We start from the raw sequence: 27,707 nt of genomic DNA on the forward strand, positions 1-27,707 counted from the left end.
TCTGCCTTGTGTGCCTTTAGTTTTACTTTAGTTTTTTTTTCAGGATCAATTGTTTCCAATGTTCGGAGATATTTCCATCAAATATACGAAACTCTTTTTATTTGTTGTAAGAGCAAAAGCTTTCGAAAGTCCCTTCCAAGTGCTGAAATCCTATGACTCTAAACACAAGACATTTCGAGTCCTTCTGTCTCTTCTCTAAGTGGAGTATCAGCCTATTTGACATGTCCTGATGAGATGGGAGAGTTCCCTGGATCCCTTCACTGAGACTTGCGACAGGGGTGTGGCCACATTCAAACCCCTTGTGGGAGAAGGGAACATGCAGACAAGCGGGTGCCGGCATGGGGGCTGGGGAGAGTGCTTTTGGGCTCTGGCCCCAAGACAGCATCTAGGGTTGTGTTACAGTTAATGCTCTTTTAGCAGTTGCTGTCCATGGATGGCTAAGTGTTAACCAGCTCAGTGGAGAGTCAGGGTGACAGCCTTTTACACCCTACCTTCTTAGTACCTGGGTCCTTGTCTGGCATCCAAGAAGAATCAGGTCGCACGGACTTGAAGGATGGTGAATGCAGAGGTTTTATTGAATGATAGAGGTGGCTCTTAGTAGGACGGGAAGCTGGAAAGGGGATGGAGTGGGAAAATAATTGTGTTAGGGTTCTTTTAGAGGGACAGGACTAATAGGATATATATATATATTTATTCCTGTGCTGATCAGTAGTGGGATGGTGCCTATGAATAACCACTGCACTCCAGCCTGGGCAACATAGTAAGACCCTGTCTCTAAAATACACACACACACACACACACACACACACACACACGCAGACGCACACACACACACACGTATATATATCTACAAATGTGATTTTTTTTTTGAAATGGAGTCTTGCTCTGTCTCTAAGGCTGGAGTGCAGTGGCATAATCTCAGCTCACTGCAACTCCACCTCACTGGCTCAAGCAATTCTCCTGCCTCAGCCTCCCAAGTAGCTTGGACTACAGGCACGTGCCACCACACCCGGCTAAGTTTTTTGTATCTTTAGTAGAGAGGGGTTTTCACCATGTTGGCCTGGTTGGTCTTGAACTCCTGACCTCAGGTGATCCACCTGCCTCGGCCTCCCAAAGTGCTGGGATTACAGGCATGAGCCACTGTGCCCAGCCTCTATAAAAATAAATTAAAAAGAAAGGATAGAAAAAAAATAGATTTGCATGTGTGCACCAGCAAAAATGTTGACATTGTATGAAACTTTCAGGGAGAGGATATAAAGTGAACACCAGTCTTGGCTGGTCTCCTAAAAGGATTGTGTTCTGTGCTTGTGTTGTCCAAGCATGTTATGCATTATGCTACCATCTTCCTCACAGTTTTATGTGCAAATGTCTTGTGAGAATGCAGAAAAATCTGTAGAGAAAGCGAGTTGACCAAAAATGGCCAGAGAGACCTAATGATTGGCAGAACAGTCAGGAGTGCTTAAGCGTGTTGAGCAAGGTGCAGATGTGAGGACATAAACTTGGCCACCCACTGGTACCCATTTGCTGCATGCACCATAACTGATCACTAAGTATTAGAGAATTAGATAACTGTTGTTTTTATATCCTGTATCACACAAAAATCCATGATGGATCGTTATATAAATAAGTTTTAGTGATATTTGGAGAATTTGGATAGGATTTTGGATGGACTGGGAGTGCACTGCTTTTTCCCATTTAAAATAATAGAATTTAGGCTGGGTGTGGTGACTCACACCTGTAATCCCTCAGGGAGGCTGAGGCAGCTGGATCACCTGAGGTCAGGAGTTTGAGACCAGCCTGGCCAACATGGTGGAACCCCATCCCTAACAAAAACACAAAAATTAGCTGGGCTTGGTGGTGGATGCCTGTAATCCCAGCTACTCAGGAGGCTGAGGCACAAGAATCACTTGAACTTGGGAGGCAGAGATTTCAGTGAGCCAAGATCTTGCCACTGCACTCCGGCCTGGGTGACAGAGAGAGACTCTGTCTCAAAAAAACAAAAAAAAGTAAATAAAAAATAAAAATAAAATAATAGAATATAAGTTGCTGTTAAACAAAAGGCAGTATCTAAACATGTATTTAGTTACAGATTAGATTCCATTAACATAAGATGCTTGTTTTATAAGCATGTAAGTTTCTGCTGATATTATGAATATACAAAACTTATTCATTCTTCTCAGTGTCCCTGGTCCTCCTAGTTGCTCAAAGCCCCAGTTAATGTTGAAAAATATGGCCAGGCATGGTAGCTCACGCCTATAATCACTGCACTTTGGGAGACCTAAGCCGGAGAATTGCTTGAGCTCAGGAGTTGGAGACCAGCCTGTGCAACATGGTGAAACCCCATTTGTACTAAAAATACAAAAATTATCTGGGCGTGGTGACACACACCTGTAGTCCTAGATACTTGGTAGGCTGAGGTGGAAGGATGGCTTGAGCCCGGGAGGCAGAAGTTGCAGTGAGCCGAAATTATGCCACTGCACTCCAGCCTGGGTGACAGAGCCAGACCCTGTCTCAAAATAATAATAATAATAAAGTTGAAAAATATGTGTGTTTTTTGTCAGCAGCCTACCTCCCCTACGACACCCAACAAGCCTGTGGTGCCCCTCGAGTGGGCATTAGGGGTGATGCCAAAGCCAGACCCCACGGTCATCAACAAGCACATAAGGAAATTAGTTGAGGTAAGTGGTTGAGGGAGAATAAAGAGAGGGCACTTGAAGGCCCTTTCTCTTTCCAGAATATTCCACGATTGTCCACGAATCTGATGGAATCTATGAAAACAACCCTCTGGCAGGTAGGAACAATTTAGCAGGCACTTGGTGCTACCTGGCATTGGGCCCTGGGGAGAATCGATCAGGAAGGAAGGCCCTTTTCCCTTTGTTGTCAATCTACTCTCTCTTGCCCAGACACTCTCAGCTACTCCCAGCAATTCTCTTTCCCAGGCATTTGCCACCTCTGTCACTGTCAACAGCTCAAGGGATTGGGGATTAGAATCACTCAAGAAAAACCCACACAGGTCTCACTAAGATGCCCAATAAATTGATTACCCAAGGGCAGGAAAGAAATCCTGTAAGTTGGATAGTTTCTCCTTTTGTATAGTTTTGGAATTTTATGACACAGCAGCCTAATGTTATTGAGATTAGAAAAATCACCTAATGTAGGACAAGGCTCTGTCAGAGTTTTCCATGTAGAAAAAGAGTAGAAGTGCCAATGGGGGGAACACGGAAACATCGAGGGTACAGGAAACTGTGATCCTGAATTAAATGTCGACTGTAATGGATTGGTAGGTACATCTGCTGGTGCAACAGAATTGAGTCTTTGGGACAGAATGTGCTTTTTTCTGGGAGAAGATATTTAAAGAAAAAGAAAGAATGTCTTACATCTTGGATAATTTAGGGAACTAGGAGGTGCTGAAAGGAAAATTTTGTGGACCGTGTGAGGCAGGAAGGAAGAGGGTGGTGCCAAGAGGAATATTAGTGAGGGAAGGTCTGAGAAGGAGATAAGGTCCAATGGAGCCTATGGTAGTAACAGATCCAGCTTAGAGCTGGGGAAGGTAAGGAAAGGATCCAGGGGCCCCCAGGGAATGCAAGGACTGAGTTGCAGCTCAGGAATGTCTGAAGCCAGGAAACGGAAGACAGAGCTGTTCCCTCTCCCAGTCTCATTCTACATACTGACTTCCTCTGCTCGCTCTCTCTGTCCGTCTCGTTCTGTCTTCCTTACCTACTCTCTCTTCCTTATTCTCCAAATTCCTTACCATTGGTTCAGTCAAACAAAAGACCTAGATTTTATGATGAATTTTACTCCACAAAAAATCTACTTGCAGTATAAATACGGATGTTAAACTATAAATAGTAGGCATTCCAAAATAGTTAACTTTTAAGCTATTTTTATTATAGCTAAGTAATGATACTGGGATTTAAAAAATAAAAAGGTAATGTTTTCTGATTTTGCACAATTCTGTTACCTATGAAAAAGCTTGAGATGGGCTCATTTTAGTCATATTTTTAATTAACTCATTCATTTGTACCTAACTACTTCCCAAAATACTCCTGAAGCAACTTGCAACACAGAGCAATATAGATAGATAGAACAGACAGAAACTACTGGGAAAAGGAGAGAGATTAATTAAAACTGGAATCAAAATCAAATATAAATTTGTGTACATATGTTTGCAGAAAGAACTTAGAAAGGTTTTTGAAAACCTAATTTTGCAGAGGGCAATGGGAAACTTCTTTGTTCTTTTCTGATTATAAAGGAAGATAGAATCATCAAGAATATTAAAGCATTACATAAATTATAGAAAATAAAAAGCTTTACTTTCAGGTCTTGGTAATTCTATTCTCCAGGGATAACCACTGATAATTTGTAGATTATCTTATATGACTTTATTCTGTATCTCTATGTATATATAAACACAGATACACTACATACATATATACATGTATGTCTTATGCAACTTTCTTCGAGTTCTTTAGAACAGATTCCTAGAAGTGGAATTGCTGTGTCAGAGAGTAGGCACTTAAAATTCCTGATTGTCCTCCAGAAATATTGTGGCTATTTATGTCACTAAATTGATACAAGAGTAACTATTGTCTCATACCCTAGAAGATGATCAATTACAGCATTTTAAGATTTTATTTAATCTGAGAGGTTAAAGAAGTTTCATTTATGTTTCTGTAATGATTAGCAGAGCTGAATAACTTTCCATGGATGTATTGACCATTTGTATTTTTATTTGGTGACTGCCTGTTTGACTTTTGTGTCTTTGCCCTCGCATATGCTGCAAATAACTTGTGGTGTCTGACATTTATCTTAAAATCTGTTAATTGAGCTTTTTTGGTTCAAATTTTTTGCATTTCATTAAATAAAATATTTTTCTTTATGGCTTCTGACATTGATGTCATGCTAAGAAAGCCCTTTTTCACACGAAGATTATGAAATGTGAAAAATATTTTCATCTATTTATCTTTGGTGTTTTATAGCTTTGGGTTTTTTTGCATTAAACTATGTAATACACTAGTGCGGTGGCTCATGCCTATAATCCCAGCACTTTGGGAGGCTGATGCAGGAGGATGGCTTGACTCCAGGAGTTTGAGGCTGCAGTGAGCTATATTCTTGCCACTGCACTGCAGCCTGGAAAACAGAGTGAGATCCTGTCTCTAAAAAGATAAATAAATAAATAATATATAATATATCTAGAATTTAGTTTGGAGGTAATTTATTTTGTAAGATTATTAGTCATTTAACTCAGTAGCAGTTATTGGATAATCCATAATTTCTCTGTGGATTTTAAAAGATACTTTTTGGTATTTTAAATTCCTATATATACATGGGTTTGTTTCTGGACTCCACTCTCTGTGGTAATTTGTATCATGTTGTTTTGATTAATGTAGCTGTGTAGAATATTTGATTTCTGAAAGGGCATGTTCCGCCTCATTACTCTTCATTTAAAATAATTTTTAGCCTGTTTTCAACGTAACCACTTTGATTTGAACCTTATAATCAATTTGTTCATTTAAAGCAAATCCCTACTGGGATTTTGATTGGAATTACCTTAAATGTACAGTTTATTTTTTGAGATAACACCTTAAAACTTTATTTTCTATTGTCATGGTATTGGAATTTGTAAATTCACTAAGCCAATTTCTACTCAACCCTGAGGTTTCAGTTTAAACCTTGCTTTTCCCAGGAAACCTTTCTTAATCTACCTCCTCTTTCCCCTCTACCAATAGTGCTCTGTTTATTTATTTATTTATTTATTTACTGAGACAGAGTTTTGCTATTGTTGACCAGGCTGGAGTGCAATGGTGCCATCTCGGCTCTCTGCAACCTCCTCCTCCCAGGTTCAAGCGATTCTCGTACCTCTGCCCCCTGAGTAGCTGGGATTGCAGACGTTGTGCCACCATACCTAGCTAATTTTTTATTTTATTTTATTTTTAGTAGAGATGGGGTTTTCATCATGTTGGTCAGGGTGATCTTGAATTCTGACCTCAGGTGATCCACCCACTTTGGCCTCCTAAAGTGCTGGGATTACAGGTGTGAACCACCGTGCCCAGCCCAAGTTTAATTTTTAATTTTATTTTAAATTCTTTTTTTGGGATGATGCCTTACTCTATTGCCCAGGCTAGAGTGCAGTGGTGTGATCTTGGCTTGTTGTAACCTCAAACTCCTGGGCTAAGCAAGCCTCCTGCCTCAGCTTCACAAGTGGCTGGGACTATAGGCACGCACCACAATGCCCAGCTAATTAAAAAAAAAAATTGTAGCAATGAGGTCTCTCTATGTTGCTCAGGCTGGTCTCAAACTCTTGGGCTCAAGTGATCTTCCCACCTCTGCCTCCAACTCCCAAAGTGCTGGGATTACAGGTGTGAGCCACCACATCCAACCATTACTCTGTTTTTATCCTCAGCAAACTACTTGTCTTGTATGTGATAAAGGCTTCTTGACTTAGTTATCTTTCACTAGATTCTAAGCTCCTTGATAGAAAGGACCATATGCTGGTTATCATTGCTTTCACAATAACAAGTTCAGAGCCTGCCTCATAGTCATTCAATAAATATTGATCTTTCCTTTGCAGTCTGTATTTAGAAACTATGATCATGACCATGACGGGTACATTTCCCAAGAGGACTTTGAAAGTATAGCTGCCAATTTTCCCTTCTTGGATTCCTTCTGTGTGCTGGACAAAGATCAGTAAGTTTTAATTTTGTTTTATTTTACTGCAGCTATCCTAAAGCAGAAAATTATTATCAGAGGAGAGAAGGGAAACTTGTAATTTACATCTTGACAGCTTCAACCCTAGTGCTTTGATGAGCCAGGTTTAATTTGTCACTGATTATTTTCTTGGCGTGTATGAACATGACCTGAATGGAATCACAGGGCAGACCGTGTTGTCAGTGTTGAGCACAAGTGCATATTTGTAAATTATCCAATCACTCCACTTGCTATATTGCCTCTATTGCTTAGCTCTCAACCCCAAAAAATCTCCACCAAAAAAGAGTAGAGGAGAAATATAATTAGATCTAACCTGGGAGAGTCCTCCGCATTAGTGGACCTTGCAGGCAATCTTAAAACTCATGAGCATTAAAAAAAAAATTTTGGCCAGGCATGGTGGCTCACACCTGTAATCCCAGCACTTTGGGAGGCTGAGGCAGGCAGATCACTTGAGGCCAGGAGTTCAAGACCAGCCTGGCCAACATGGCGAAACTCTGTCTCTACTAAAAATACAAAAATTCACTGGGCGTGGTGGCACAGGCCTGTAATCCCAGCTACTTGGGTGGCTGAGGAGGGAGAATCGCTTGAGCCTGGGAAGCAGAGGTTGCAGTGAGCTGAGATAGCACCACTGTACCCTAGCCTGAGTGACTGAGCAAGACTTTGTCTCCAAAAAAAAAAAAAAAGTATTTATAGTCTTCATTAAAGCAGACGATAGCTGCAGATAGCCAAGAAGCATTCATGCTTTCTTTCTTTGATTGATCAAAGGTTGTCTTGATAAACGAAGAAAAAATATATTGCTTTTTAGTGTCAAATGATTCGTAAAAATTAAACCACTTTACAGACTAAAATGCAACTCATTAAAAGAAAATTATGATTTGAAAAAAACTGCTGAGAAATCCTTAATAATAATTTTTATTAATAATTTGATTAATTGTTAATTGTACAAGATTAGTTCCTAATTCAAAAATCACCTGTAAGGAAATGCTGGATTTTGTTTTGGTAAATGGGCAAATGAAATTACATTAAAATTCTCTAATATTTTTGCTGGTATGAGATTTTTTAAAAAATGAAATCTGGGGCCAGGTGTGATACCTCACACCTGTAATGCCAGCGTTTTGGGAGGCTGAGGTAGGAGGATCGTTTGAAGTTCCAGACCAGCCTGGGTAACATGGTGGGACCTTGTCTCTAGCCATTTTTTCTTAATTGAATTTAAGAAAATAAAATCTGTAATTCAACACACCAAGAAAAGCCTTGACACATTAACATAACTTAAAATCTTAAATTCATCTTCATTATACACCCAGAACAAAGAATACTTTTAAAATAAATTCTATTAGAAACATTAACTTCCTTCACAAAGTAAATTTAAATTTTAACTACCCACTTCTTTGCTTAGTTTGTTACTATTAGTGGCATGTAAATAGGGCATTGACTTAAACTAACTTCCCAGTCTTCATTTCTTTTATCTGTTGGTTCTAGAGACAGAATTGAGATTGTCCTAGCAAATATCTGCATCTATCTCTCTCTATATATCATCATTATCTGTACTTACTGATATCTATAGAATTGTTTTCTATGAATGAAGGTTTGAACTATTCATATCTTGCTTACATGACACTAAAGTTTTGAGTGGTTAATACTAGAAAGTCTCAAAAAGATGTTTTCTCTAAGGTACTGTTTTCCAAACGATGTTCCACAGAAGTAGCTATCAATTAGTAGTTTTGAAAAAGGAACTAACTAGTCACATGTGAGAAACACAGGGTTAAATCTCATTAAATAGGTGTCTTTACTGTGTGACTTCCCAAAGCTTTTAATAGGCTAAAGTGTGTTACGCTGTGAGTCCCTGGGAGGGGAGATGGGCTAATGTACTGTTACACAAATTTACGTAGCAAATGATGTCATAAATTTGTGAGACAATGCATTAATAAATTTATTTATCATATATATAATAAAGATTGTTTTTGGCATCTTCATTATGAAATCAGTGCCCATTCATTTGAGTGGGCAAAAGAAACAAATAGACACTTCTGTAAAGAAGACATACATGTGGACAATAAGCATATGAAAAAAAGCTCAAAATCACTGATCATTAGAGAAATGCAAATCAAAACTACAGTGAGATATCATCTCATACCAGTCAGAATGGCTATTATTATTATTATTATTATTATTATTTTTGAGACAAAGTCTTGTTCTTTCGCCCAAGCTGGAGTGCAGTGGCACAATCTCGGCTCATTGCAACCTCCGCCTCCTGGGTTCAGGTGATTCTCATTCCTCAGCCTCCCAAGTAGCTGGGATTACAGGCATGTGCCACCACGCCAGGCAGTTTTTTTTTTTTCTTTAAGTAGAGATGAGGTTCCATCATGTTGGCCAGACTAGTCCATGTTGGTCAGACTGGTCTCGAACTCCTGACCTCAGGTGATCCACCTGCCTTGGCCTCCCAAAGTTCTGGGATTCCAGGTGTGAACCACTGTGCCCAGCCAGGAATGGCTATTACAAAGTCAAAAACTTGGCCGGGTGCAGTGGCCCACGCCTGTAATCCCAGCACTTTGGGAGGCTGAGGTGGGTGGATCACGAGGTCAGGGGATCAAGACCATCCTGGCTAACATGGTAAAACCCCGTCTCTACTAAAAATACAAAAAATCAGCCGGGCATGGTGACGGGGGCCTGTAGTCCCAGCTACTTGGGACGCTGAGGCAAGAGAATGGCATGAACCTGAGAGGCGGAGCTTGCAGAGAGCCAAGATCGCACCACTGCACTCCAGTCTGGGCGATAGAGCGAGCCTCCATCTCAAAAAAAATTAAAAAATAAAAAAAGAAAGAAAAAAATAACAGATGCTAGCGAGGTTGCAGAGGAAAGGGAACACTCACACACTGTTGGTGGAGTGTAATTCATTCAACCGTTGTGGAAAGCAGTATGGCGATTCCTCAAGTAGCTAAAAACAGAACTACACTTCAACCCAGCAATCCCATTACTGGGTATATACCCAGAGGAATAGAAATCATTCTGTAGTAAAGACACAGGCATGTTGAGTGTTCACTGCAGCACTATTCAAATATCAAAGTCATATAATAATACCCATCAATAATAGATTGAATAAAGAAAATGTGGTACATATACACCATGGACTATTATGCAGCCGTAAAAAAGAATGAGATTGCCAGGCACAGTGGCTCACGCCTGTAATTCCAACACTTTGGGAGGCCGAGGCAGGCGGATCACCTGAGGTCGGGAGTTCAAGACCGGTCTGACTAACATGGAGAAACCCCATCTCTACTGAAAATACAAAAATTAGGCATGGTGGCACACGCTGGAGGCTGAGGCAGGAGAATCCCTTGAACCAGGGAGGCAGAGGTTGTGGTGAGCCAAGATCGCGCCATTGCACTCCAGCCTGGGCAACAAGAGCGAATCTCTGTCTCAGAAAAAAAAAAAAAAAAAAGAAAAAGAACGAGATCATGTCTTTTGCAGGAACATGGATGGAAGTGGATGCTATTATCCCTAGCAAACTAACGCAGGAACAGAAAACCAAATGTCACACGTTCTCACTTCGAAGTCGGAACTAAATGATGAGAACTCAAGAACACAAAGAAGGGAATAATAGACACTGGTGCCTCCTTGATGGTGGATGGTCGGAGGAGCAGAAAAAATAACTGTTGGGTGCTAGGCTGTGCCATAATTTCCCAGTAGGCTTGAGTATTTAGAATCCTGTTTTTTTTTTTTTTTTTTTTTTAACCTCCTACGCAAAATAATTTAATTATAGTACAAAAATCAAAGTTATTTTGCATAGGAGGTAAGAAAGGGATCTCAAATTCTCAAGCCTGGGGGAAAATCGTGGCACAGTAAACAGCAACAGGGAAGCCTGGGCAGGGAGTACAGGGAAGAAAGAGATGAAGTTGGACTTAGATCCGTTGATGGAGACAGAGAGTGCATTATCAGGAAGAGAGGTCTAGCAAGTTGTTGAAGATGTGGTGCAAAAATTCAGGACAACAGTCAGGGCTGGGGATGGAGATAAAGTCTTCAGCCCTACTGTAAGCTGGAGTCCGATCTTGTGAGCAAACTCTGGTGGGAACGCTTAGAGGGAGGTGAGCTTGGGGCCTGAGGAATGAGCCTTCAGGGACTCCCCTCCTACATGCAGGCATTGAAAGGAGTCAGAGGGCCCTGCAGGCGAGCTGGAGCAGGGGGAGCTGGAGAGGAAGGAGGAGAAGTGGGGTGGCATGCAATTCCAGGGTGCCTAAGGGGAGAGCGCCAAAAGAAAGACACATGTCTCCGTGTTACCTCCTGCCAATAATGAGAAAAGGCCACTGAGGATGTTCTTGGTGACAGATTTGTAGGGTTAGAAACCCAAGTGGCATAAAGAGTACCTGGAGGAAATGATAAAAGAGCCTAATGATTTCTCTTTTTGAAAACTTCGGGAGTAAAAGAAGGAAGAGAGAAAAGACACCTGTTGGAGATGGTGGCAGGACTGAGGAAGGGGATTTTTCAGCTGGGAAAGTCCTGAGCATATTTGTGAACGGGGGAAGAAACGGAAAGAGATTGAGCATAACCTGGAGGGAGGAGAGTCCCGGGAAGGCTGGAGAGTGCTGGATGGGGCAACATTTCCTCTGAGAGAGGAGCCCCAAGAGAGGACTGAGGAGGTAGAAAAGAATTCTGCCCTGGAAAGGAAAGGTGTGATCGCCAGCACATGCTAATGGACAAAAAGCAATATGGAGCTCACCTGTGTCAAGTGGATCCAATTATTATTATTATTATTATTATTTTGAGAAAGAGTCTCGCTCTGTTGCCCAGGCTGGAGTGCAGTGGTGTGATCTCAGCTCACTGCAATCTCTGCCTCCGTGCCTCAGTCTCCTGAGTAGCTGGGATTACAGGCACACGTCACCATGCCCAGCTAATTTTTGTGTTTTTGTAGAGACGGGGTCTCACCATGTTGGTCAGGCTGGTCTTAAACTCCTGACCTCAAGTGATCCACCCACCTTGGCCTCCCAAAGTGCTAGGATTACCATTACCTCCCAAAGTGCCATGAGCCACCGCACCTGGCCAACTGGATCATTTTTAATAAACAAGAAGTCAGGGTATGTGGTGAGTAGGGGTGGGAAGGTGGGAAGAACCAGAGGTTTGTTCTGTGTGGAGTAGATCTGGAAGAATTGCTCCCAGCCAGTCACAGTGAATGGGATATGAGCCACTAAGATGTGAGTGAAAATATCACCAAGGAGCCCGGACAGGGTCAAGCTGAATGAATTTGAGAATGGTCAGTCCAGTTATTATAGTTTTCTGCCTTTCTCCATCATCCTAATTCTCGCAACCTTACAGCTAGGCAAGGACTAGAAAGATGTCCTTCAGGAAGCTGCTTTTCATAATAAAGACTTTCTGTGCTGCGGTGCACAGGCCACATGTGTGCTTACATGAATGTGCTGCTGCACACACACACATGCAGGGTGCACACATACAGAATTTTCTGCTCACTGAAAAAGGCGTTGAATACCTGAAAATGCCTTTTGAGGTTCGCCCTTTCTCTGAGATGTAATAGAGAAGTGAATATTCCTCATCTGCTTTTGGCCACAAAGGTTTGGGAGGTGGGTGATTAAAGTGTGGCAACTACATAGCAACCTGATACTCAAAGATCCCTCCCTTCTTTGATTCTCTTAACAGGGATGGCCTAATTAGTAAAGATGAAATGATGGCTTACTTCCTGAGAGCGAAATCCCAACTACACTGTAAAATGGGACCAGGATTTATCCATAATTTTCAGGAGATGACCTATCTCAAACCAACCTTCTGCGAACACTGTGCAGGATTCGTAAGTCTGTTTTCCGTTGTTTTCTTACATAAGTAGTTATTTGCGCGGCATTCTGAAAGGGTAGGAAAATGATACACTAAATAAAGTTCACTGCTTTGAACCAGACGTAAAACGTGATGCCTCCCTGAAATTAAAGATTAAACACCAAAGGCAAGGTTTCGTTATTTTCTAGGAACGCAGGGCTAGCAAAAACAGGGAAGGTTGGCTGTTAACTCAAGAGAGTGGGTTTGTTTATTCATCCCTGCCAGGGAAAAGTGTTTTAATCCCTGCCCAGTGAGCCCTGGCATTATCACTAATATTCATAAGTGGTTGCAATTAAGAGGTGCATTTATCTTAGCGAGTTCCTTCCAGTTTTCATTTCATGTGGTATTAGTGACCAGAAATCCATCATGGCATGGTTCAATAATTCACAACTCAAAAAGAAGAAAAAATCTTTTTGGAGAGAAGCTGGTTATAATAATAAGTAACATTTACTGAATGCTTGATGGTAACAAAGTACTTCCATAGACATTAAGGTAACTAATCCTCATAGCAAGCCCTTGAAGTGGGTATTTTACTTTCACCATCTTGCTTATGAAGATAGAGAGGTTCAGAGAAGATAACCCAGGTTCCTGAGGATTGCACAGCTAATCATTACTGGAGCTTGGACTCTGACACAGGTGTACTGACTGTCAGCCCTGTGCTTCACCTACACCACTGCAACAAATGAAGACTGCACGCTTCCTTCCCCCACCTTCAATAATTCTTTGGGAAGTGAAGTCAGTTTTTGATCCTGGCCTTAACAGAAACTCCTGGGCCCTGAATGTCTTCCAGTTGATATCCAAGTTAAATACAATGGAAAATGCGGTATTCCAGGTGAGGGAGGCCCAGCACCCAGATGAGTATGACAATCACCCCTTTTTCTTTCTTTTCTTTTCTTTTTTTCATTTTTTATTTTTTGAGACGGAGTCTTGCTCTGTCGCCCAGGCTGGAGTGCAGTGGCACAATCTTGGCTCACTGCAAACTCTACCTCCCGGGTTCACGCTATTCTCCTGCCTCAGCCTCTCGAGTAGCTGGGACTACAGGCGCCCACCACCACACCCGGCTAATTTTTTGTGTTTTTAGTAGAGACGGGGTTTCACCGTGTTAGCCAGGATGGTCTCCATCTCCTGACCTTGTGATCCGCCTGCCTCGGCCTCCCAAAGTGCTGGGATTACAGGAGTGAGCAACCACGCCCGGCGACAGTCACCCCTTTTTTAGATGCCAGAGCTCAGTCATGTCAGCTTTATTTGGCAGCCATGTCCTCCTGTTGACTTGTTGACCCATATTGAATTTGTTGCCAATATTATACACTACCAGAAATTACATTTTTCCCATCCCAGGCTTAAAGAACTGACTTTGGGGGGCCAAATGCAAGAGTCTGTTCAAGCACACACTCCTCTGAGAATGGGTAAATAAGAAGCAGCCATTACCTCAAAGATGGTCCCAGGTGGTCATAGCAGCTGATGTGACACAGGGCAAAGCCAGTCTAACTAGCTCTCTTTATTCACTGCAGAGAAGGTGAAGTTCTTCTTTAGTATCTCCACTGGGATTGCATGACCAGATCATTTTATCATAAAACAAATGGTTGGTCAGGTGCATTGGCTCACGCACGTAATCCCAGCACTTTGAAAGGCCAAGGCAGGCCGATCACCTGAGGTCTGGAGTTTGAGACCAACCTGGCCAACATGGGGAAAACCCATCTCTACCAGAAATACAAAAATTAGCAGGGCATGGTGGCAGGTGCCTGTAATCCTAGCTACTCAGGAGGCTGAAGCAGGAGAATCATTTGAACCTGGGAGGTGGAGGTTGCAGTGAGCCAAGATCGTGCTACTGCACTCCAGCCTAGGCGACAGAGCAAGACTCAGTCTCAAAACAAAACAAAACAAAACAAAATGATCCCCTTTTTCATGTTTCTCTAGTTTCTCTATTCTGATGGAAATCTTTGGAAGTACTTAGACCTGAAAGTTCTGATGTAGGATGGGGCCATGTGTAACACACTCCTACAGAGTGGGACCCAGTGAACAAAAGGTCAGGCTGCTGGGCCATGGCATGGCTCAGCCAAAAGTCAGGATGATGCATCTGTCTTTTGGTGGGCTGTGAGAGTCAGAAGGCCCTTACCAAATCTCAAGGTCCCGGGTGCTTTGGCATGGACCTGCAGTCCCAGGTGCTCGGGAGGCTGAGGCAGGGGGATAGCTTGAGCCCAAGAGTTCGACTCTAGCCTGGGCAATATAAAGAGACTCCCGCTGCTGCCATCTCTAAATATAATAATAATAATAATAATAATAATAATAATAATAATAATAATAATAAAAACTCAGAAAGGCATGGTGGCTCATGCCTATAATCCCAGCACTTTGGGAGGCCGATGCAGGTAGATCATGAGATCAGGACAGGAGATGGAGACCATCCTGGCTAACACAGTGAAACCCCATCTCTACTAAAAATATAAAAAATTAGGCAGGTGTGGTTGGTGGCGGGTGCTTGTAGTCCCAGCTACTCAGGAGACTGAGGCAGGAGAATGGTGTGAACCCGGGAGGTGGAGTTTGCAATGAGCCGAGATCGCACCACTGCACTTCAGCCTGGGCAACAGAGCAAGACTCCGTCTCAAAAAACAAACAAACTCAAGGTCTTATCTCTCTGCTCTCGAGTCCTTCTGTCCTGTTCCTCCCTTTTACAGAGGCCCTGGTTCTGTGGGAGCAGCAAGGTAGACTTTCTTGGAAGTTCCACACCTGTCCCCCTGACTCATTGGAGCAGAGATGCTGGTGCTGCATTCTTGACACAGCTGTGATGAAGTAGAAAGCTCTGGACCTGGAGTCTGGAACCCTGGGTTAAATTTCTGTTTTGCCCTTGCTAACTCTATGTCTTTGACCAAGTCATTCACATCTTTGGGTCTATTTCTATCTGTAAAAGGGAGTTAATACTTACCCACCGTGTTGTTGCATGATAAAATACTATTAGACATGTTGCATGTCACATGACTTGGAGTACACATTTTTTATGTATTCCTTGATACTTTGAGAGTTTAATTGAAATTTATTCATTTGAAATTTTTACAGCTATTTTTGTTTTTAAAATATATTTAATTTTATTGGTACGATTTGATTTGATCTTTACTGACACTCATGTTAAAAAGCTCATTGGTTTTCAAAGGAATTTATAACTATAGCTCTATAGATGTGTCATTGAAAGGAATTGTGGGAGAATGGTTCCAGTGCCGGAACCATCTGCTTTTAAAATAAATGCCATTTTAAGGTTAAGGAAGACAAACAGACTTGCTCTGCAGAAGATTTATTTTAGAATTAGAATTCCAGAACTGAAAGAGTGTTAGTAATTCCCTTATTTTGTAGATGAAGAAACTGAGGTCTGGAGAAGTTAAGTGACTTCCCCCAAGGTCACACAGATCATTAGCAGCAAAACCATGAGTCACACCCAGGTCTCCTGACTCTCACTCCACTGCTCCTTACACCATAATTACTCCAAATATGACAGCAGCCGGTGGTCTCAAATCCAAGGACTGTGGGAAATACTCCCGCATACCCATCCACATGAGTTCATCCTCTCCTGTTCTTGGCAGGCACACTGGCCCAGTGCCTCTTCCTAGCTACTGTTTGTTCCTGGCTATTAAGTAAGCATTAGCAAACCTACCTCCTCACCCCCACCCCCAGCACTCTTGCTTGACTGTATGTTTTTCAGCAGTTCCTGCAGCAATGCTAATAATGTAACATATCTGGATATTAGGATGTCTCTTCTTAAATCTTATCCTTTCTTGTCCCACCTCAGTGCCTTTGCTCACACATAGAGTATGCACGAGCAGTGGCTTCCTGTCTTTCCCTCAAGTGACACATTCTTCTTGCCCTCACTAGCTATGAGACCTTGCCAACGGACTTTACCTCTCTGCAGGTCAGTCTCCTTGTCTGTAAAAATGAGAAAAATATTATTACCTATACCATAAAGACATCATGAGCAATTAAACAAGCTAATATGTATAAAGAGCCTAAAACTGTGCCTCTCACATAGCAAGAGTTCAAGAAATGTTAGCTATCATCATTATGATTGCTATTATCATTACCAAGGGCTCTGGAGAAAGAATTTCCAGGTTGTGGGAGATTGGAAATTATCTAACTTCCTGGATCATCACATTCACCTTTTACAAAAGAGAAGCAAACTAGATTATCGTAAAGCTCAAGCTGTGATGATCCTGGCCACCACTGCCCTTTTCTGGATCATGCCCCTCTGTCTTCCAGCCATCTTTGCTTCTACTTAGTTGTCAAATAATCCTTCCTGTCCCCAAGACAAAATATTGCTCTGTCCTAGGAGACATTTGCATTTTATTTATTTGTTATTATTTTTTTCTTTGAGATAGAATCTCTCTCTGTTGCCAGGCTGGAGTGCAGTGGATCTTGGCTCACTGCAACCTCTACCTCCCAGGTTCAAGTGATTCTCCTGCCTCAGTCTCCTGAGTAGCTGAGACTACAGGCATGCACCACCATGCTCAGCTAATTTTTGTATTTTTAGTAAAGATGGGATTTCACCATGTTGGCGAGGATGGTCTTGATCTCTTGACCTCGTGATCCACCTGCCTCGGCCTCCCAAAGTGCTGGGATTATAGGCATGAGCCACCGCACCTGGCCGACATTTGCATTTTAATATGTATTCTGAAGGACCAAATAGCTGTTCAGGCTCAAAGGAATTTTAGTTTTCTACTTGCAGAAGTTCCTTGTCAAGAAGAAGTAAGGAGTTTTCCTGTACTCTTGAGTCACTTCACATTGGCTGTGACTTACTCTTCTGCAAGAGCGGGACATGCTGCCCACATGTGGGGGCATTGTTCGCTTATAATACACTGTGAACATTGTGAACGGCACCCCCATCAGTCCCAGTGGGCCCTGCTTTTTCGACATTATTTTATTAAGTAGATAATAGCCACCTAACCCAAACACGAAAAGGTTAGCAATAGTTCTTCTCCAACTTGAGCTAAGCCCATTTAATTACCCATACTGTACACCTCTGGTGAATCTGTCACCCCGTGCAAGATCGGTGGGGAGGCACAGAAGGGCATGGCAAGGCCCTCTTCTTTATGGTGTTTAGGAGTCTGTCTGGAGAGCGAAGACACCACCGCCAGAATGTTGCCCCTGAATCCCCCGGGCAAACGCTCCCTCGTGGAACTGTGGGCCCTCACATCTCGCCTCAGGGATTTGTCACTTCCTACTCGTTAACCACAAGGAAGTCACAGACTCCTTGATTGGTAGAATCTGAGCTTTTTCGACATCTCCTACAGCCCTGGCACAGGCCAAACATAGAGCAAATGCAGAGAATGAAGACATGAATAACTAAGATCATTTCCTCTTCTGTATTTTTCCATGGGACAAATACTACTCAGAAAAGCAAAATCCAAATGCTTTCATGTGAGGCGCGCTTCTTCCATTGCTTCATTTCCTGTAGTGGGTACCAAGAGCAGCTAGTGTCATTAAAAAGAGGGAGCCAGGGGCTCCCAAAGACCAAGTGGCCATCTCCTCTGTACTTTTTGCCGAGAGCGCATCAGGCCAACGTCTGGCGCATTAAACTTTAGTAGCTTCCCATCCCGGCTCCCAGTTGGCTCCAAGAAAGAAAAGGGAAATGAAACTCATGTTATCACCATAGCTGGAAGGGGCCCAGAGAGGGTTCTTCTATCTGGCAGGAAGGGTGTTAAGAGTGGCTGCATCCTGTTTGTGCCTGGCTAGTCATGAAGCTTCCCAGGACTTCCTTCTCAGTGGCCTTGTTTTCCTTCCAGATCTATCCTCAGATTCCCTGACATTCCTTTGTCTTTTGTTACAGCTCTGGGGCATAATCAAGCAAGGATACAAATGCAAAGGTAAATCAATGTTATTTTGTTAAAATTTTTAAAATGTGACATTTTGGTTAAGAATCAAATTTGGTTAAACTACAAAAGCTCTTGACATTATTCAGAATTTCAGTCTTTTGGGTCAACGGCAACTGAGAATGATTGCCTCTGAGGAGGAGTTCCTGGAGTTTTGGAGAGCTAAAATTGGAATTTTATAGCTTGTTACAAACCACTCTTATCAACACACATAAATCTAGTTCTTTTGAATCAGACGCATCCAGTAAAGGTGGGAATTCTGAGTGGGACAAGCCTAGCTAAAATACTGTATATAAGAAAGTTTTCCTTCAAAGAAAAACACTACTTACTATTTCTATAATCCATAGGCACTTCTTCCCACTCACACTTAGCTATTCTTTTCTCTACTAAATCACACAGATGGTAACAGAAAACAAGGAGAAAACTTAAAATGTATTTTTGTCCTTTTCAGTGAATGCATTCCTCTATATTTCCCATTTAATTAAGTTTATAAACAATTGAATCAAATATATTTGCCAAATGCTATATGCATGTATATTAAGCATTTAGGAATGTGTTGCTACTTGTACATATATGATCAAGTACACATTATTGTAGTTTAAGAAGTTGCTGGACACTATGCGGACAGTTTATATGGTTCTTTTAAGAATCTTACAAAGCTTTTGAAAAATATAATAAAACTACAAAAAGAAACATCTTAATCACAGAATACCTTCAGATGAATGTTGTTCCCCTAGGATGCCTTTTTTTCTCCAGTTATTTTCCAGTATTTGCTCCTCATTTTGCATGAACAAAAAGCTTCCCAAATCTCAATGGAAGCCACTGTTTAATGCTCAGAAGTACCTTCCCATTAGTGCTTCTCTATCACTTGCCTTGGTCTAACTTAGATTTTTACTTTCAAGCAGCAAAGATACTGCAAGAACTTACTGCCCAGCAGTGAGTCATTTGTTTTATTCCGCTTTCTATCCTCATACCCTAAAATACACATACACACACACACACACACACACACGCAATTTTATAAAGATGAAAATATATTATACCGTTGGATTATCTCTTGTATTTTCTTAATGGCATATAAAGTGAAAAAAAAACTAATTAAAATAAATTGAACACGTCATTAGACTTTTTGGAAACAAGATCACTTAGGGGAAAATGGGTATTGGAAATAGTTAGAAAGGTCCTCTTTGACGATAGGAGAGAAATGATGATCTCTATTCAATGATTCTCAGTGAAGTGTAGGACCCTCACCACAGGAAATAATTGTGAACCACCATCTGAAGTGGCCACATTTTTCTACCCCAAGTAGTAATTAACATTCTATTACCTTATCTAAAACATCCTAATGGGCAATTTCACAGACTCTGCTACATGCCCTTTCAAAGCCATAAGCAAACATAGAACATATTTACTGAGCATCTGCCCATCTTGTATTCTGTTTCTATACAAAGGAAGGAAGCAGAAGATGTAATCACTGGCCCTGAAAGGTTTTGGAAAATGAAGAAGAGTAAAAAAGTCCAGACAAGTGCTGAATGGAGGAACACCTCACAATAAATGATCAGAGGCAGCAGTTGGCCTGGGAGAGACTAGAAGCTGAGGCTTCTTGCCCTCATCCTGCCTTAGGCTCTCTTTGTGGGGATTCCATCTAAGCCTGGGAAAGACTCTCAACCCCATTTGATTTGCATTTAGTTTTGGGCAAAGGCAACTGACCTCTCAGGCTGGACTCTTATTTGCTCCCTAGGCACAGTTACTCATTAGGTCCTCAATTGCATAGAGAATCAAGCTGAGCAAATGTAAGAGAATTTTCGGAACCTCAGGAAGGCAAGTGTGGACCAACGGCCCCTTTCCAGATGCTAGACACACTGCATGGGCCTGAGCTCAACTCTGAAATTCAACACAGAAACTGGGGTTGGGGAGGGGAGGGCTGAAACATCAAGTGCCACCCTGGAAACTCAATCAACATCAGACACACTAATCATCTGCGACACCCTTGGAATTTTTCAGACTGTGGAGCCAATTGTCACAAACAGTGCAAAGACCTCCTGGTTCTGGCCTGCAGGAGATTTGCCCGGGCGCCCTCCTTGAGCAGTGGTCATGGGTCACTGCCTGGAAGCCCCTCGCTGCCCCCAGGTAATGCCCTCTACCTTCTTTGCTGCCGTGGTCTCTCTCTGCTTGCCTCCTCACACTTGGACCTCATTTAGGTTCTAGGTCTAAACCCAGTCTCTCTAAATGCTAAGTAAGGCCTTCTTTAGGGTGAGCAGCAGTGGCTAAACCCTTGAATCATCCTTGCTTCTCTCTGCTTTCCAGTCTCAGGAACATGTAGCTTGCCTACGGCTAATTGAGTTCTATTCCTTGTCGGTTCCTCTAGGACCTTGCATGCCAGACTCGTGCTGTTTGCACTATCCTTGATGCTTTGCTATCAAGCAGTCAGATGTCAAATAATCACCATCCTCTTTCACTTCCAGCACAGGATGAGGTGTTTGAGTTCCCTGGAGTCACTGCTGGACACAGGGATTTAGACAGTAGAGCCATCACACTGGTTACAGGCTCTTCTCGCAAGATCTCCGTGAGGCTACAGAGGGCCACCACCAGCCAGGCCACCCAGACTGAACCTGTCTGGTCAGAGGCTGGCTGGGGGGACTCAGGGTCCCACACCTTCCCTAAAATGAAATCCAAGTTCCATGACAAAGCAGCAAAGGACAAAGGCTTTGCCAAATGGGAAAATGAGAAGCCCAGGGTGCATGCTGGTGTGGACGTTGTAGACCGGGGCACGGATTTCGAACCTGACCAGGATGAAGGAGAAGAGACCAGACAGGATGGTGAGGTAAGTGCTAGGTCAACCCACAGAGAAAACCAGAAGAAGGAGGCTGAAAGTGCTGAGATGAGCGTGACAGAGGGTCTGGGGGGCAGCCTGGTAGTTCTGAAAGCAGAATGGTTGGGAATGAAGACATGTATCACTTTTAGTCTTGCCACTGGCTAGCTATGTGGTCCTGGCCATATGTTTCTTCTTTCCGGATCTCAGTTTCATGATGTAAAAAATTGAACCAGATCGAGTTCTGAAACCTAGTGAAGGCTGTCGTGTATGCGTACTGAAATGATGCCCCAGAAGCTCATGACTATATATCCAAGATACCAGTACACAATACAGATCAGCTTGGTTTTCCAAGCTAGAACCAGGGCCAGAGTCAAGAAAGGCAGTGGAAGCAAAAGACTTTTCGATAAAGGAGAATTGGAAACTTTTGACTTTACTCAAAAGAAGCTTTTGACAGCATCATGGAAAAGGGGGTGGTAAGAATCAGAGATACACGGCCCTTGAGGATCTCTAAACCAGGCTCTGCCTCTGCGTGAGCAAAATCATGCAAAGTAGGATGCAGATGGAATTTGTTAGAGTATGCTGACATAGAAATTGATTCAAGATGGAGTTAGATAAATTTATTAGTTAACAGTCTATAGTGTATTAAGAGAAAGGATTTGAGAAAATTGGCATCATATTCCTAACGTTTAAAGCAATGTCATGGAGGACAGCCATTGCCGCCCTGTCAAATCGTTCTCATAAACAGAATATTGGGTTAGGCAGAGATCCTACTGGATCAAGCCAGTGCTCTTTAGTCTTATGGGTGGTCCTCCACATTGCACTCTTCAGGAGACCTAAACACACCTCTCCATACATCTCTCCATGATGAGAAAAACTCCAATGACCTTTAACCAGAAATCCCCCTAGTTCCTTCCTGATTGAAGGCAGTACATAAGGAGGCCACCCATTATCTCTGGTCATACAAGGTTTATTGTAAGTTTCTGCTGAAACACTTTTTTTGTTTCTTATAACATCTACTTTTAAAAACAGCTTTGAGATGTAATTCACATGCCATGAAACTGACCCATTTAAAAGGATACAATGTAGTATACTTTCAGTATGCTTTTAGCGTACTCACAAAGTTATGCAACCATCACTACAATCTAATTTTAGAACATTTTCATTATTCCAAAAAGAAATCCTACACCCATGAGTAGTCACTCTCCCCCACCTCACCCCAGCCCTAGGCAGCCAACTAATTTATTTTCTGTCTCTATAGATTTGCAACACCCACTTTTATTTTTAACATTTCCCCCACTGATCATCTTGGCAACTGTATCAGTCCTATCCCCCCACTTCTTTTACTGGCCTAGCACAGTTCAAGCTGGGAATATAAATGGGAATAAGAGAAAGATCATGATTTGGTGCCAACAGCTCTTAACCTGACATCTATTTAATGACTTCAGGGGGTTCATGACAGCACTTTATACTTTATGTAAAATTATACATGAACATATGCTCACTTCTGGGAAGAGGAGTCCATGCATCAAACAGATTCTCATGCGGGTATGTGATCCAAAAAAGCAAAGAATCATTGTGCAAGAAGATTTTCTGGATTCCCTGTCTAGTCACCCCGTACACCAACTCAGAGGCTATTTCCATGGGTGCTGTGCTGCCCCTGGAATCTCAGAAAAAGAGCTTCTCCAGGTTGATGGCAAGACGCCTACCAGAGTGCTCAGGATGGCACCCACCTCATGGGCATCTCTGAATTCAGAGGAGAACCTGCTTTTGTTAAACAAATAGTGAAATTGGCCGTGAGCTCACTACTATTGGCCTCTCACAGTTCAAGTTACTTAAACTGTGCTTCTGAGTTAGGAGAAGTTCACAGCCTATTGGGTGTAAGACAATCACATAGGTAAGATTTCCTGATCATTAATCTCTATAAGGAAATATAAACAAGTATCTGGGTTTTAAAAAAAATTTAAATTTGTTTTCTGGAAATTGAACTTTTATATTCAAATGGTCTCTTATCCTTTCTGTGTTCTTATCTCTCTCTCTTTTTTTTTTGACAGAGTCCCACTCTTTCACCCAGGCTAGAGTGCAGTGGCACAATCTCGCCCCGCTAGTCTTTTTTTTTTTTCAGTAGAGACAGGGTTTCACCACGTTGGCCAGGCTGGTCTCGAACTCCTAACCTCAGGTATTCTACCTGCCTCGTCCTCCCAAAGTGCTGGGATTACAGATGTGAGCCATTGCGCCCGGCCATGTTTTTCTCTCTTAAAGCACAGGGATGATTCACTGACCCCAAGTATTTAATTTCATCTGTGCTAATTAATGAAGGAAGTATGCTCTTGCATGCATATGTATGGTATATAGTCTCAGTCCCATTGAAATCAGTAACAAATGAGATGTTTGCCCTGTTTAGGGAATAAGCTAGAAGGAAAAACAAAATGACAAAATTATACCCAGGGGTTGAATATGTAGACAAAGGAGTTTTTAAATTTAAGATTTTTTTTTTCTGCCAGGCGAGACCAATAAATGGCATTAGGAGCACTGACCTACACATTTATTATTTAGTATCAGATGATGTTTGTGAGTCCTGTAGTTAAAAACTGTAGAATGCAGAAAAGGTACTTGTGTTTGTAATCGTGTATTTCCTCCAACAGAGTTCTAGGATTTATAGTCATTTTAAAATATAAGGGTATGAACATTTTCTGTGGCAGTGTACCTCATCTCACCGATGACCACAGAGCCCCTGCATGTCAGAACAGGTCAAGATTACTCTCTTGGCAGTAAGAATACATGTATTTCCTTTAAACTTCTTTTATTTTCCTTTATCTTCTACTAAATTAAATTTAGTCAACAAATATTTATCATAAAAGCATTGGGAAATGCTGACTAAATAAAATGGAATATGTTTGTGAATATATGTCATATACATATATAGTCATACATATGTACATATACATATGTAGACTGACAGGTTTTCTCAGTGCCCTTATGCACTAATTTACACTGTGGATTTCTTAGAGGGAAACCTTTTAACAAGAATCATTTTGAGGGACTAATGATTTGTGGTATACCCTTTAAGGTCAACATCCTAGTTGGACTCCATATAGGAGTCTTCAAGAGTTCATGTGCTGGGTGAACTACGTGATCTCTCTTTTTTTTTTTTTTCTGAGACAAGATCTCACTGTCCCTTAGGCAGGACTGCAATGGTGCAGTCATAGCTCACCACAGCCTCGAACTCCTGGGATCAAGCGATCCTCCCATCTCAGCCTCCTAAGTAGCTGGGCCAGCAGGCATGTGCCACCACACCCAGCTGGTTTTTATTTATTTTTTGTAGAGACGGGGTCTTGCTATATTTACCAGGCTGGTCTTGAACTCCTGGTCTCAAGTGATCCTCCCACCTTAGCCTCCCAAAGTGCTGGGATTATAGGTGTGAGCCACTGCACCTCGCTACCTATGTGATCTCCTAATTCCCACTAAATCCTGAGACTATGAGGTACTGATCATTTCAGATATTCCCTCAAATTCATCTGAAAAACTGCTTTCTAGGAACATTCTTACTTTGTTACATGAGATCCAGCCATGCAATAGGTTCCAATTTGTGTTTCAGGATGGCTGACTTCAGGCTGTGGAAACTGAAGGCAATAATGTTGGCTTTTGGAAGGGCAAGATGAAAAACTCTGAAGAAAGCTCTGACTCTCAGGAAGTTATCTGGAAAGATACCTGGATGTTTACTGCCTTGGGACACTGTGGGATCTCCATGTTTGGACTATGGGACAGAGAATTGACCCTAACTATGAACTATTTATTTCCTGCTCCCCTACCCCTAGTTAAGTGCCACAAACACTGTGTTATGTAGTCAGTACTTTTTTCATGTATCTTTCTCTAGAGCCATTTATATACGGGTGAAACGAAAGCTTTTTTGCATGTACTTGATACTCATTCTGTAAACTCAGACTTCGCTTTTTTTGTGAGAATATCCTTTCAATACTTTTATAAACTTTTGTGTGTGCTGTGGCGGGGAACAGTTAACAAGGGAGATGATTTAGAGGTTTTTTTGTTTTGTTTTGTTTTTGTTTTTTGGTGTGCCTTTTGGATGGGACCAGGACTTAACATTTTCCTGAGGACAGGGAAGCTCTTCAGACACTGGAATACAGTGATTCTTCTAATGATGGGCAACTGCAATGAGAAGCTATTTACATTGTTCCTACCATGTTGCTATGATATGTAACAAGTCACACATGTATATATCACACAAGTCTTACCATTTCTGCATCACTAGGAAGCTATGGCATGGTCGTGAAAACTCTCCTAATACTTATAATAGCCATGGAAGAAAATTATGCTTGTCCCTTCTGACTGGTTTAAGCCATCTTTCTTAAGATTCCTGAAGTAGAAATAGCAATTAAGAAATAAATTCAAGTTTTGAAGGTTAACATTTAGCAGAAAAACAAACCATTGAATCAGCTAGTAGGTGATATGCAAAACAACCATCAATTTTTTAAAAGTCAAGAATTTCATGAAAAAACAAACAAAAAACCCACAAACTTTCGGTTGTAAAAGAGAACTCTTGTTCTCTTCCTAAGAAACGGCCTTCCACAATTAAAGAATATTCATAGAAAGAAAATAATCACAAATCATATTTGATTAACATTTCATTTAAGCTTTTAAAATATCAATCTTTTAAGTAGCTCCAATTTACCCAAAATAACTAGTTATGGTTCTATTTCTTCCATGATTAGAGGAGAGAGAACTTGATTCAAGATACTGAAAAACAGAGATGGGACTGAGCCTGTGAATGACAAGAATGATCTGTTACCAGGTGACTAGTCGGAAACTACTCCACAGAGGTGCACTGGTCTGCATTTGGGGGCTAATGTGTATATATTCCATTTAAAATGGAATTTGTTTGTATTTGGGGCAGTCTTCAGTAAAGCCTTTCTCCTTTCTTTTCTCCATTGAGGACAGTTCTGCTCAGCAAAATTGTTGATTACCTGTTCTGGCCAGGTCCCATGCTATATGCACAAAGTTAAGAAAAACTTGGTCTTGGCCCTTGGGAGCTGACAGCCCATGGGCATTAAGGCAAAGTGGTTCCAGTGATTTAAAATATGGTTCCAAATATGCTAAAACCAACTTGTGCCAACCAGATTTACAGATTGGAAATACCGCAGATGAAGTGAAGAGATCAGTTGAGGGAGCTGTGATTAAGCTGGATAATAAGAGAACACGCCACCTGTAAGCACTCAGAAGGCAGTCATCCCTAGATGTTGGTTTCATGTATATTACACTATCTGCTACTACCCATAAATGCAATGATATGCATGTTAACAACATTAAAAACAGAAAATAGCAATCTAAGTACAGGAAAGCTTTTTTGTGTGTTTAAAAAAATGGAAGAAAATTCAGGAAGAAACGTGTTAATAAACATTGTACTATTCTTTTGCTTCTCAAAGGAATTATTCACTTGCCACTTTGGTTATTTTTGAGTTTTCATACATAGGAAGTTTTATATTGTCAGCCTTCCTATGACAAAGATACTAAATGTAAAAATAAAAAAGAACAAATAACTGTATATACATATATAAATTACATATGTGCCTGTATATTGTGTGTGTATATACACAGTAAGTCCTCATTTGTCCCTAGATTCTTGGAAACTGCTACTTTAACAACTTGAAGTTGGTCTTGAAACAACTATAACAAGACCAACTTTTTTTCTCATCAACGTTGTAATGAAAGGAAATTGAATGAAATCACCTTGTGGAGGACCAGTTTGAACACTTCATTTGACTTAAAGTTGCTGTTCCCAAGAACCTACAGACCATGTTAAGTGAGAACTTACTGTATACATGCACGCACACACACACACCCCTACCTATTATTACTTTGCTGAAGAATAATTTAAGTCTATGACAAAACTGCCTTATAATTTTGATTATCTCATTTACTGACAACCAATGACTCTGATGTTTTCAATCTATCAATTTCCCATAATCAGTAAAATAAACAAAATAGGCAAATCCATGATGGCGCAAAAAGAACAATCACAATTGACTCCTCCAGACCTTAATTTTGTAGGTTTGATGATCACTGTCACCCAGAAAATTGAAAGAAAAAACAAAAGCAAACTCTTAACAATGAAAATGAGGTATGAGGGCAGGATTTATTAAATGTTTTAATTGCATCTTCATTGGAGCATCTACGAATTGACTGATGCTTTCTCAGATCTGCCTAAACCAGAGAAGCCATGATTGGTTATTTGAACCCTTATGTTGAGTGGATATCCTCTGAAGCAATAATGTCCCCACATTTTCATGGTAAGTCTGTACAATGGACAGTGGAGTTTGCAATTTAAAAATGAAGGCAGGACTTCTCAGAAGAGAATGTCAAACTGTTATTGATGGTAGGAAGCTTAATTACTCCTAAGATAAATATCTTAATTTTGCCAAAATATATAAAGCTCTAGAATGACTGAGGAAATCAATTCAGTGAAACTGCACCACAAAAGTGTACCTTCAGCACGCAATTCC

At 41.4% G+C, this 27,707-nt stretch overlaps 1 protein-coding gene across 14 annotated transcripts in view; it reads left to right on the plus strand.

Annotated features, from left to right (window-relative positions):
* The window catches only part of RASGRP3 (RAS guanyl releasing protein 3), a 115,122-nt gene that overhangs the window by 60,567 nt on the left and 26,848 nt on the right, over positions 1–27,707 (plus strand). For 9 of the 14 annotated variants that reach the window (XM_023216368.3, XM_023216377.3, XM_023216376.3 and 6 more), the window contains 6 exons: positions 2,562–2,678; positions 6,572–6,687; positions 12,355–12,502; positions 18,335–18,371; positions 20,382–20,507; positions 20,843–21,201. In XM_023216368.3, the coding sequence (XP_023072136.2) occupies positions 2,562–2,678; positions 6,572–6,687; positions 12,355–12,502; positions 18,335–18,371; positions 20,382–20,507; positions 20,843–21,201 (903 nt within the window). Of the gene's footprint in view, positions 1–2,561; positions 2,679–6,571; positions 6,688–12,354; positions 12,503–18,334; positions 18,372–20,381; positions 20,508–20,842; positions 21,202–24,787; positions 26,744–27,707 lie in introns of those variants that run through there. The other 5 variants (XM_023216366.3, XM_023216370.3, XM_023216374.3 and 2 more) reach the window with 3 other exon arrangements.

This window comes from Piliocolobus tephrosceles, chromosome 15 (assembly GCF_002776525.5).
Source record: "Piliocolobus tephrosceles isolate RC106 chromosome 15, ASM277652v3, whole genome shotgun sequence".
Taxonomy (NCBI): Eukaryota; Metazoa; Chordata; class Mammalia; order Primates; family Cercopithecidae; genus Piliocolobus; species Piliocolobus tephrosceles.